Genomic DNA, 12,030 nt, shown 5'->3' on the forward strand with positions numbered 1-12,030 from the left:
ATCCTCATTACAGCAGTGGCATTTTCACCAACTGTATGGTCGATTTTGCAGTTAAGAACACACAAAGAATTATTCCTTTCTTGTGTAACAATACTTTAATATTAATAAAAAGTGGTTTTATAGTTCAAGATTACAAATAAAAAATATTTCATCTTGACCCTTTTGCTATTTTCCCTCAAATAGTCTTGAAATTTTAGCTAGGAAGTGTTAAAACACGAGGTGGATGGATGCTTGCTCTGCTAAAACCTGAAGGACTCCCTCCCCACTTTGCCATCACCAGATGTTTTGGAATGGAAGGTTTTGCTCCAAGTTACCCTGAAGAGCATTCTGTGTCTCTTGTGGCAGGTGAAACCACGGGGGCACTCACCACCACCAGATCCTTTCAAGCTGGACGTAGCTGGGAGTGTACTAAAAGGAACAAATGAAGCACCTCTCCAACTACCAGGCTGCATCAAGAAGGCACAACATAAACAATGGTAAAGTCAGTAAACAAAATTTTACTGTAATATTTCATAACACAGATACTGTATTTCTCTTTTAAGTGTAAAGCTACTGTCTTACACAAGAAAGATGGATAGACCCTTTTCCAAGACTAATATGGATACAATAAATATGGAGTTTTACATACTAGATCTGTACACAGAAACTTTGTCCCACAGCCATAAAAATTTACATTTAACAGTGCAACATATAATTTAATCCTTTATTTATCTGACATAGGATGTTTACTTACTGAACACAAGCAACTACCTGGTTTTAATATACATATTTTATATATATATATATATAATATATATATATTCAACAATCTGTACAGGTTTCTAAACATAAAACTCCAAAAAGGCACAATCGTCTATACAACATGTACAAAAATGGCTGGAGCTGACAAGAAACAACAATTATTGGTCAAGAGTTCATGATTGCACGAAGATTAGTAATGAGTTTGTGTCAGAAAAATGTGCTTTAAGGAAAGGAAGGTTTGCAAAGAAACCTGTAAGTGTTATTAAAAAAACCCAAAAATAAAAACACAACAAAAAACAAAAACTAGGTTGCTATCACAAGTCTATCCTCATCGTCACTGCTGCCATCGCTAAACTGCACCGTGTTTTGCCGCCGGGGCAAGGCGCCTGGCCTGTGTACCTGTCTGTCCGGGGACACAGTTCGGTGGACCGGGGACTTGGTTAGCGCATCGGGATTCGCCTTGGAGTGGGGCTCTGCCGGGGCAGCCCTCTTCAGCTGCAGGGATGGGACGTCGCGCTTTGGCTTGGCGGGATTTGTGAGGTCAGTCTTTTCAGGATCTGCTTTCCCTGCATCATCGGGTCGCTTGCTGTTGGTCAGCAGGGTGGGCTCGGGATGGCTCTTCCCACTGTACCGCTGGCCACCAGCTGCTGCCTGAGGAGAAGCATCCCTGCCAGCCTGTCCGACCTCAGACACAGGGAAGCTGACAGGAGCCGGCTCCAGCTGGGCCTCACAGGCTTTGCTGCCTGTGGCAGGCACCTCACAGGCTCCCTGCCCCTCGGCACCTACAGGGCTGACAGAGGGGATGAGGGTCGGCAGGGCGATGTTCAGTATCTGCAAGCCAGGAATGTGGGCCTGTGGGCTGGGGTTGCCCTGTGGGGCAGCACCAGCGGTCAAAACCTGGAGGCCCACAGCATTCAGGGTGATTCCCGAAGGGCACATTTGTGGGGCGATGTTTGTGTTAGCCAGGCCCAAGATGTTCACTGTCTCCATGCCCAGCGGGGGCAGAGGCTGCAGGCTGGGCGTGCCGAGACCCTGGATGCCTGGCAGGCTCACCTGACCGATGGGAATACACGGCACCACACTGTTCACCTCGGCAACTCCCATGGGATTAGCAGTGGCACTGGTGGCCGCGCCACCCGTCTCACCGAGGGCGCTGGTAGTTCTGTGAATCACACTAACAGCAGGGATAGTGAGCTGAACCGGCCCTGCCTGGATGGGAACAAAGGTGGAGTAGGTGGCCAGGCCGGCAGGGACCACCTGAATCCCCCCAACCGGTACTGTGCCACAGGGAGCCTTGGCTTGCTGCTGCGAGTGCAGGGGGAGGTGGCTGAAGAGGTGAGTCTGGGGAGCCCTCTGCTCGGCAGCGGGCTGCAGGCACCCGGCCAACTTCTCCTCTGGGATTTCAGCGTAGGGCAACGGTGCTGTTTGCATGCTGTGGTCCGCTGGCGAGGAGGGAGAGCTGATGGAGGGCGTGCTCTGGGAGAGAACAACACAGGCACATTAGTGAGGTGGCCACTGCTATCCTCGAGTGAAATGAAAACACAAGGTAGCTGCCGAGTGCTTCCCACACTCCCTTGTAAGAAAAAACAACAACAAACTGGTTCACAATATATACTGCCCAGCTTAAACAATAAACTAATTTCCTTCCTTTCTTTTTCCAACTCCTTCCTCACCCACTAATTGAATTTTCCTCTCCTAATTAGGAGAGGTTAATTTCTCTTGAACACTAGTACTTGAAAACATTGCTGCATATCCTTTGTACGTGTTTTTTTAAGGAGTGAGGCGGCTTTGGAGAAGTGTTTTCTGTGGAAATCACCTCAGGCGAGAAGCATAAAATGGCATTTCTGATGCACTGGGTTCCTCTCCTGGAGGCATTAGTGCCTCCAGCAAGCAGAGGCAGGATCATGGCACATCTGTCTGTAGGTTCTTCTGACATGGAAGATGGGCAATATACAATGACAAGAGACTGATGACAACTACAGTGCCTGCAGAGGCATAAGTGACAGGCTGATACTGGAGTGAGATGTGGGACCCACATCCCACTGCTGCCTCAGCTCACCATGGCTTGATGCACACACCTGGACTAACAATCTTATTTATATACTCCCTTTTCTTCTCATATAGTCTATATTAATGACCAAGGCTGGCAGCTCCCTTCCTAAAAGCTCCTAAACCAAGAAGTCTTAAATTGTGATTGCAGTCTCTCAGTATCTTAGTTTTAGGCATATTCACAACACATAGTGATCCGATCTTACTTATTTATATAGTCCTAAATGCTAATTCTGTGATTTTGACCAAACTCTCAAGAAATTTCTAGAGCAGGCAGGCAAAAAAAAACAAACCCTGAAACATGAACAGTAATGCCTTTGAAAACTGCTGGTATGAAATATATGGGTTAAAGTAGAATATGATTTACTGACTATGCAGTGCCAACCAGTCTAAATGGGAAGATGGGTGTGAGAAGGAAGCCAACATCTTTCTTAGAATTAAGTCCTGTCTGACACCTCACAAGAAATCCTGATAAACTGGTATGGATGCTTTTGAAGGAACATACAACAGCCTTCCTGAGCTGTCTCAACTCTTGTCTTGATTGCAAGAAGTGGGATCCACAACCATTCACAATAGAAACAGACTGCAGACGAGCCATCAGACACACGGCTGCCGCTTCTTTTGGTCTGGGAAAGTAGGTGGTAGTCTGGAGAGGAATTACTGCCTTTTATTACTTAGAAGCCTTTTTTTTTTTCCCTTAATATCTTGATGTAGACAATTATTAGAGCTATATTGATGAAGGCCTTTCAACATTGTTAATTGTGTGAATATTTTCTTGAGGCTTCAGTGGTTCTGTTCGATGAGGGAGCATACTCAGTCAAATGTTTTTCTGGTATCTATTGGCAACAACTGAAACCTCAAATCCAAATATTAAGATCCTACCCCTTTTCTGGCAGGTATATACCGTGATCAGAGACCATTGATTTTATTCTCTGCCATACTACAAAACTGCTCCAATTTACATTTGCAACACGGACTCACGGTTCTAAGAGGAAGAATGAACCAGTGCCAAACAACGACATAAGCAATCATTTTTACTGTTTCTTCTTGTCAACAGTTCACTATCTCAAATGTTGTAAGAAAGAAATCCAATAATACAGGTTTTTAAGGAAGAAAGAAGCCAGTAAGTATTTAAACCAGAATGAATATTTTTCTTACTGTTTATGCTTTTGAAAATTTCCTGCTGCTTAGTTTTCTATAACTGCACGCATATACTATTTGTAAATACTGCATTCATCACAGATAAGGCAGTAATTTCTTCTTTATTTAAACTACATTTAAACTACACTTTGCATTACATTTATCTGAGCATTACTCTGTATAGCTCTAGTATTTTCATGTTCTGCAGTAAGAAATCTTTATTCTTTATCCTTAGGGTCAGTCAGGTATGTGACTTACAGCCCACTAAAATAGTGCATTAAAATACTGTCAAAGGCTTAACACCTGCCAGTTTTCCCCTGTGATTTCCTCAGCAGAGCCTTAAAGACAATAGTCACCAAAATTACTGAATGCCCCTGCAGCCTTGCATAGAGTCTGACTTCATCCTTCCGCACACTGCTCTGAAGAGCTGTGTGTCTATAATAGGCACGGGCAAAATTGATCTTTTTCTGATTAAAATATTCTTTCAGCTTGGATAAAAACAGAGCTCAGGTGTCACTTCTGAGCTTGTCTCTCCTTTTGCTATTGTGCAAGGACAATCTTGAACATCTGGTGCTCCTACTTCTGCTACTAAGTATATTTGAGGGAGAGATAAACAACTGCACAATTTTTTTATGGTGATAAAGCAAAACCCCTTGGGACTAAACTAATTTCCCTTGGGAATTACCTATGATTCTATCTTTATATTTCAGGAATGACTTCTGAATTCTACCACTTTACTCTGAAAACTTCACCACTGTATGTTCATTCCAAGTATCTATTATAGCCCTTATTTGTAAGGCAATCTACCAAATTTCAGCTGAAATGACTGTATACAATTAATCCTTTCAGAGAGAATGCAATCAAAATAAAGAATTTGAAAGGCAGTGCTCCTACAACATTGTTGCTTCTAGAGTCTTACCCATCCGTGCTTTAATCACTTTCAATGCTTCTTAAAGACTCATCAGCCAACTCTAAGAATAAAGGGAAAGCCAAACATTTTGATATTTGAAAAGTATCCCAAAATATCTTTAAAAGGAGGATTTAAAATCCCAGTCTCTCCCCAGAATCAGACACTCCTACCTTTGTAAGAGCTGCAGGTGATATTAAGGAGTGGCCCAAAGCTGTTTCTGGATCTGGGTAATCCACAGACATCTGGCGACCTGGAGATGTAGGAGCAACGTCTGCCAGTGCTGCACTAGCACTGCAGGGTGCCACTCCTCTCTCCTGGGCTTTATCCTCATGTGCTTCCTGATGGGTGAATTCTGCTGGTGACCTGGAGGTCCTGCTAACCGATTGCACTGTGCTAAGGACGGTCATTTTTGTGAGCAGTGCTTCTGGCAGACCATCCATAGAGTCTGTGTGAACCCCAGCAAAACAGTCTGGGAGTCTGATGTCTTCATCCGTGCTGCCAGCATCCTGAAGGCCATGTCGAGAGGGGTGATGCTGGGGGCTGGCTGTCACTGAGGGGGTTGTGGATAGGACTGACTCAGCCTGGCTATCTTCATCATCATCTTCATTGTCATTTTCATCTTCATCAGCACCATCAGACTCCTCCACATCATATCCTGACCGGTCATAGCCAAATCGTTGCTTCTCACCTGCAAAAGGGGGAATTAGAAGGTAAGCTGATGAATGTCCTGGGTAGGCTGGGAAGGAGGTGGGAGGGAGTAATTAAAAACACCAAAATAACACATGGCACATGCATTTTTGCAGTCACATCCCATTTCATCAAAACAACAGGGAAAATTTTCAGTTTTGGTCTTATTTTCCAGTGTACATCCATGCTGTTTTTAACCTTCGAGATCTGGCTGTTTGCTTTTAAGCCATTTATAACCATTTGCTGCAAGTCACCCTCCACCCTTTCACCTGGAGAGAAGTGAGCAGATTCCCAGTTCATTAATTTCTCAGTGACGACATACGAAGCTGGTCTGCCAACCTTAGCAGTGGGATATTCTCTAGCTGGTTCTGACTCATAAGTGGGTGTCCTTGTACCTAATATAAATCACTGCTGCAAATGTTTTTGAAGGATGCAAACAGAAAGACTGGGGGCTGTTAGTCAGAAATCTGTCTCCTTAACAGGCAAAAGAGACCAAAATTAGACCTCACCAGATTTCTTCACTTTGCTAATGTTTTGAAAGGTTTATTAACAAGTCACCCAAGATATCCTGGGAGGCCCTCATCCTCTCAAAGCTTACCTGTGCATGTAACTGCTCATATGAGCACATGCTCACATGGAGAAGCCCTCCTGATTTCAAGTCATAAAGTCAAACTGCTGTCTAGTGGTAGATTTCTCTATAAAATATAGCTCTACTGCAGCTTCTCACCTTCTTTTATATCACAACTTGGAAAGAAAAACTCATCCTTAGTAAAGAGACAGAAAAGCCCATCTGCTGTATCTGACTCCAAGCCAGACTGTCTCGGATCATATTTTCTAAAAGACAAAATGCTTCGAATGCACTAATATTTTATATTCGATTAAAGGTCTGTCTGCTGAGCTGTCAAAAAAAAAAAAATCAGCATAAAAATGATTTGGCTCTGCAAAAGCAATGACGGCTGGTTAGTTAAAATCTCAGGGATCCTGTTCTAGGGAAATCTACACTGCAACTTATCATCAACGTGAACAATTCTGAAAAAAAAAATCAAACCCAGACCCAGACCCTTAGAAGAATCTGAATTTACTACCAAGGCCTTCAGTTGCTGTGTGACAGAAACCAAAATAAGCATCTTGAACTCCAGGTAAAATAAATGGGTTTAATTGAGCTACCTCTCCATAAGCTACCCTCCATTATAAGCCTTTATGGTTTCAAATGAGCAATATAATTAGGAATGAGACTAATAGTTATTGGAAAAAAAATCCCTCTATAATGACTTTGCCCCTCTTTGACTATAAAGTAATTTGTACATTAACTTAATATAGAAACCATAGAATTTCTGTATTTACTACAGCAGGCATAAAACAGAAATATTAAAAACACCCCAAATTCTCCAGGTCATTGGAACAATGTTAACAGAAGTATGTTTTAGAGTTTTAACTATTCTTCATTTATAATTCCCATCTTACAGATAAAGCTGTTCAGAAACAGTGGTGGAAAAATTAATTCAGTAAGCTCCATTAAAAAAATGGTAGTAGGATTGTTAGAAATATTATTAACGCAGCCACATGGATTTTTCGATGTCTTTTTCTCTATACTTCTTCACACAAACAGTGCTTCTTCATCACTAAGTTGCGAAGCAAACACATCCAAAACATTAGGACCTCTACATATGTTTGATTTCTGAATGGAAATAATTTCACTTGATGGTTCTGCAACAGATCTTGAAGACTTCTCCATGTGTAACACCTAGAGGATGACCCATGCATTTACTGCAACTCTTTAAACAATGCACAGGGCATTGAAAAGTCTTGGATTCAGTCTGGACTCTCTTTGGCTTCTTTACCAACATAACTATTCCCTGGGAAATCCTACTTGCTTTTCTTTTTAATCCCCCTCTCTACATGAATCACATTTTGTGTGAAAGTTTATGTCAATCACGAGTGACTGTCTCCACCAGCAAGAGAAATTACCTGAAATGATTAGATTGACTTGTCACATTTGTAAAGCAAGGAAAAGATAAGATCAAACAATGCTCTAGTTTATAATAAGAAACCCCCTTTTCAAACCAACATTTAAACTGCTACATGATTTACTAGCAAATGCTGCTTATGTAGAAATCTTCTACATACATCTTTGGCTTTCTAGAATAAAACCTTGGAAAGGAAAAGGGGAACTGTGTGTGGGACACAAATTCCTTACATGCAGGACTTGGTGGGATATCATTTCCCTCTATTGTTTCACTGTTTACCTCCACCCTTTGTGCATTTGCCAGCTTCTGTTTAAGTGTGGTTGGTTACCTGTAGCCAGAGCCTGCAGTGTAGGCGAGGTGACAGCAATCATTGTGGTTCCCTTACTCCCACACTGCTTTGAAACATCAGATGAGAAAAACACATTCCTGACTAGCTTGCTCAGGCAATGCACAAAGGAACACTCTGCTCTGGATTTATACCTGTGTGCACATTTGCTGAAACAAGAGGCGCCCAAGCTTTGGCGATTAGTGATCCCGTTAAGCATTGCCTTAAATCAGTGGAGCTGCAAAGGACCTGATGCTGGAGTTTCAAGTGATGGAAGACCCAAGCAGGTCATGACGTCTTCTCTATATGAGGCATCAAGCTGAGGCTGGGATCACTCCTTATGGTGAAAGATTCTTTTCCAAGCACTGTCTTGTCAACCAAGTAGCATTGGCCCTGATCAATTCTGGTAATTGTACACTGCCTGCTAAAAGTCCTTGGCAGTTCTAATTAGGGAAAAATTAATTGATTCCTATCTTACAATATGCAAAATTATAACCATATGCTTATGTAGCTGATACATATATATAACTAGAACTGACTCGATTTCCAAAGGGAACAAAATTACTTCTGTGTTTAACTTTGTATGAGGTTGTAAAGCAGTGTGGAATATTTTAGAATGAAGGATGTGTTATAAATTTAAAGACCACTAGCATATGGGGAAATTGCTTTTGGCATGAAAGTTCACAGGGTTTTTTTCTTAAAAAGAAAACAGGGAAAAAGGTTTCACACTATTAAGTGAAGGCTTATGAAAGCTACTTCTCTTTCAAATTTGTAACTCTCATCATTTTAACAGAAAGACTGCTCAAGACTGCCTCAATTTTTTATAAAGAGTGTTTTTGGAAGAGTAGGGAATGTCTCTCTCTCATCCTCTTGTCAACTCTTGCAATTTTTTCTTCTAAACCCTTAGAAAGACTCTTCTTCTTGGACTTCATAGGAGAAAGTGGAACTTTTGGCTACAGAACTGAACTCTGCAAAAATTAGGAACAGCTGGAAATAAAGGTGTAACAGAAACATGTACACAACTTTTGATTGGAGATTTTGCTTGTTTGACTGCTATAATTATATTTAATAAAATAACTATGGTTTTAATCCAGTATATTGAAGTAAGTGTATACAAATCATAAGCAAAAATCATCTTAGTCCATTTATTTTGTTGTCAGTCCTCAGCTAATTAATCAGCTGCGTATTGTGGTTGTGGTATTGATAAGCTTGTTGGCTAAGCTCTCGGAGTACTGACATTTTACCCTGAAGTGAGAAAGAAAAAGCTCCAAGTTCCTTAGCACAATAGCATTAGTTGGATTTATCAGCAACCTAAAATGTCCATTAGTGAAAAATGTTCGGCTGATAAATCTACCCACTGCTTTTTCCAGTTATGCTGCTACAAATTAGGTAACCAAAATAGGTCTCCCCTTCTACTTTGTTTTAGAAGTTTTTAAAAGAAAAAAGTACTTTGTTTTAAAAGTTTTTCCTATTGGAGTCCTTTACTGTACATGGTTTTAACAATGGCCATCTAATTATCACCATACTGCAAAGTACTAAAAGAAAGTTCCATCAGAATCTCAGCTTGCAGCTTGTATTTTTACTTGTGATATTATCACCAATTAGTACATCACATGACCTGACTTATCAGGCCCTGCTACAGACTTCGCAATTTCTGCATCAACTGAAGCGATAAAGTTCAACAGCTTATAACTTAGTCATATTTGGTTATATCTTAATCACGATTAGGTAGATTGTTCGTGCGAAGAGCAAAATATTTTTGTTCTTTCACTGGCAAGAAGACCTGAAAGACCTGAAAATAGAAGTCCAGGCTGCTGAAGTTTTACACATTCCAAAGCAAATGGACAGTCACATAGATAACTATAGGATTGCTATTAGCTCTGCTTATACAGATAAAGACATAACTTATCGAGCATTTGTTGGTCTGTTCACTATCTATTCCTGTCTAAATCTAAATTTACTGGCTCTTAGCATCTGAGTAACACAAAGCAGTCTTTATCATCACAAATTGTGGAAGTATCTTCAGCTGTGGATTAATATCTACATAAAAGCATTTTAAAATAAAGCATCTGTTCTATGTTATATATTCTCCATCAAACTCAAGGAAAAAAAACCCATAACATGTCAATAAAGGCAGAAATATTTTTTAGTATGTCATTGTATTATCGTAAACTTGAAAGTAAGGTCTGTATGTCATCAATGCACATTCTATTTTTCTAAACAATTACAAGCTTAGACTTGCCATTCTCCCATTGTATTGGTCCTGTAACCATTCAATCAGATTTTAAAAAGGGTAAAACATGTTTTAAGTACTGTGAAACAGCACTAGCATCTATATCCAAACTTGCTGTCTTTCTATGTCTGTTCATAAGCTTTGCTTGACCGATTTCAGTCTTGCTGCAGCTACTGTCCACTGCTCATCACCATCAAACAGGACTCACAGTGACATCTACTGGGTTAAATTCAGACTGGTAATACCCAATGCTACTCAGAAATCATTTAAAAAAACCCCCTATCCTGTGGGCTTTTGATTTTCATTTCTGAGAGTATGGAAAGTAACAAAGTAAAACTAACCAAAAAGTAAGAGTAACCCCTGTTTAAAAAGATTATTTACACCTAAGCCTTCCTGAGTAACATGTATATTGTAAATTAACCCTAGCACTAGGTAGTCTATTTCCAGGCTGTGTTGTAGGGCACCAGCATGCTCTAATGTACATCTAGTTGAAGAGTAGACACTGATATTAAATAAAAAAATAGAAAAAATAAAAAAAAGTTCAAATTGTTGTAAGCTGTATAGAACCAGCCTTCCATTCTACCTGCACAAGGAGGATACCGTTGCAAGGATTTTAATTTCTTTTCACTCCTTAAACATAGGTGCAGTGAAAACACAGCCTGAGTCATGATTAAGCTAATGAAGAGCCACGGAAACTCACTTAAGGTCTACTATAAGTAATATATAGCTAATTAACTTGAAACCATTGTATCTTTAGAAGGATTTAATACTGCAAAAATGTATTTTTTTTCCTATATGTATATAAATAGATACCTGAAACTTACAATTAGGTCTTTCCACTGGTAAAGTAATATTTGGGATAAAATTCCTCCATAGAGACCCTTCTAAAGATTAGAACTGTTTAAATTTTAAGACAAATTATTGCTGTTTTTTAAGACTGAATAGCAAAATCTTGGATCAACACAGCCAAAGAGGATATCCACAGTTGCAGCCTGTCACACTAAACAGTTCACCTCATCTGACAATTTAATTCAGATATTAACATTCCTTACATTGTAACCCTGTATTTTGGTGACAAGAACATTCCACAGAGCAGAAGATGAAAGATAAATGGACCAGGGAATGGTTTTGAATACAAAAAGCCAGGCCAGAAAGTATTTACTAATACCCAAATGATGACAACTACAAAAACTGCTATGTTAAAAGCTCTGATCACATATAGCCTCAGACTGCTAGAGAGCATCTCTTTCTTTTTCCCTAGATGCTACAGCACAACAAGATTTCAGCTTCTCAGATTACTGAAAAAATAGGCTCTGCATGTGTGTATGTGTATGTGTGTATCCTGCCGTCAGAACTGTGTGCAATTTCACACTTCTTATTCAATCTGCATGCATTATTAATCTATACTGTCACTGGGTCAAAGCTGACTTCTCATATGAATCTAAAAGATTATATATTCAAATAACTGTGATTGCCTGCACTTTAAAAAACCCCAAGCCCAAACATAAAAATAGAACCAGCAAATTCCTTAGTAAATGAAAGGTTGGTGGCTTTGTTAAGTTCCTGGATAATTTCTGTAATACAAAGTCTGGTGGGAGACATACAGCTTAGTTATTTTAAGCAAGGGTGAAGACATTTTTATTACCATAAGAATAATCAGTATTCCAAGTGTTCAAATAACAGATTAGCTAGGGACAGGCAGACAGACATTCTGGGGGTCAGGAAACAGGGCAATCTCACACAGCCTACAGGAGGAAGAAACCTATTTCTTTTGAGGTCACAGTTATTTCTTATCAGATTTTCCGCACCTTCCTCTCCAGCATCTCACATTGCCTTCCTCTGAGGAAAGAGATGGGACCAGACAGACCACTCTATGAGAGAGAGATCATTTCTGACAACCACGCAACTCCTGAAGTAAAAAATGTATGCGTTTAAAGACATCAGTTTTTAAAGCACCGAAAGGATTATTTGACACAAA

The 12,030-nt window shown here is 40.2% G+C and overlaps 1 protein-coding gene across 1 annotated transcript in view; it reads right to left on the reverse strand.

Annotated features, from left to right (window-relative positions):
- Positions 1–477: 477 nt before the first annotated feature.
- HIVEP1 (HIVEP zinc finger 1) overlaps positions 478–12,030 on the reverse strand; it is a 110,361-nt gene continuing 98,808 nt past the window's right edge. Inside the window, exons 8-9 of the mRNA XM_061346501.1 lie at positions 5,011–5,528; positions 478–2,217 (exon numbers count right to left, since the gene is read on the reverse strand). Of these exons, the coding sequence (XP_061202485.1) occupies positions 1,045–2,217; positions 5,011–5,528 (1,691 nt within the window). The 3' untranslated portion in view covers positions 478–1,044. The remainder of the gene's footprint in view (positions 2,218–5,010; positions 5,529–12,030) is intronic.

Source organism: Neopsephotus bourkii, unplaced genomic scaffold (assembly GCF_033783945.1).
Source record: "Neopsephotus bourkii isolate Nb327-2 ecotype Australia unplaced genomic scaffold, CSIRO-AGI_Nbou_v1 NB_272, whole genome shotgun sequence".
Lineage (NCBI taxonomy): Eukaryota > Metazoa > Chordata > Aves > Psittaciformes > Psittacidae > Neopsephotus > Neopsephotus bourkii.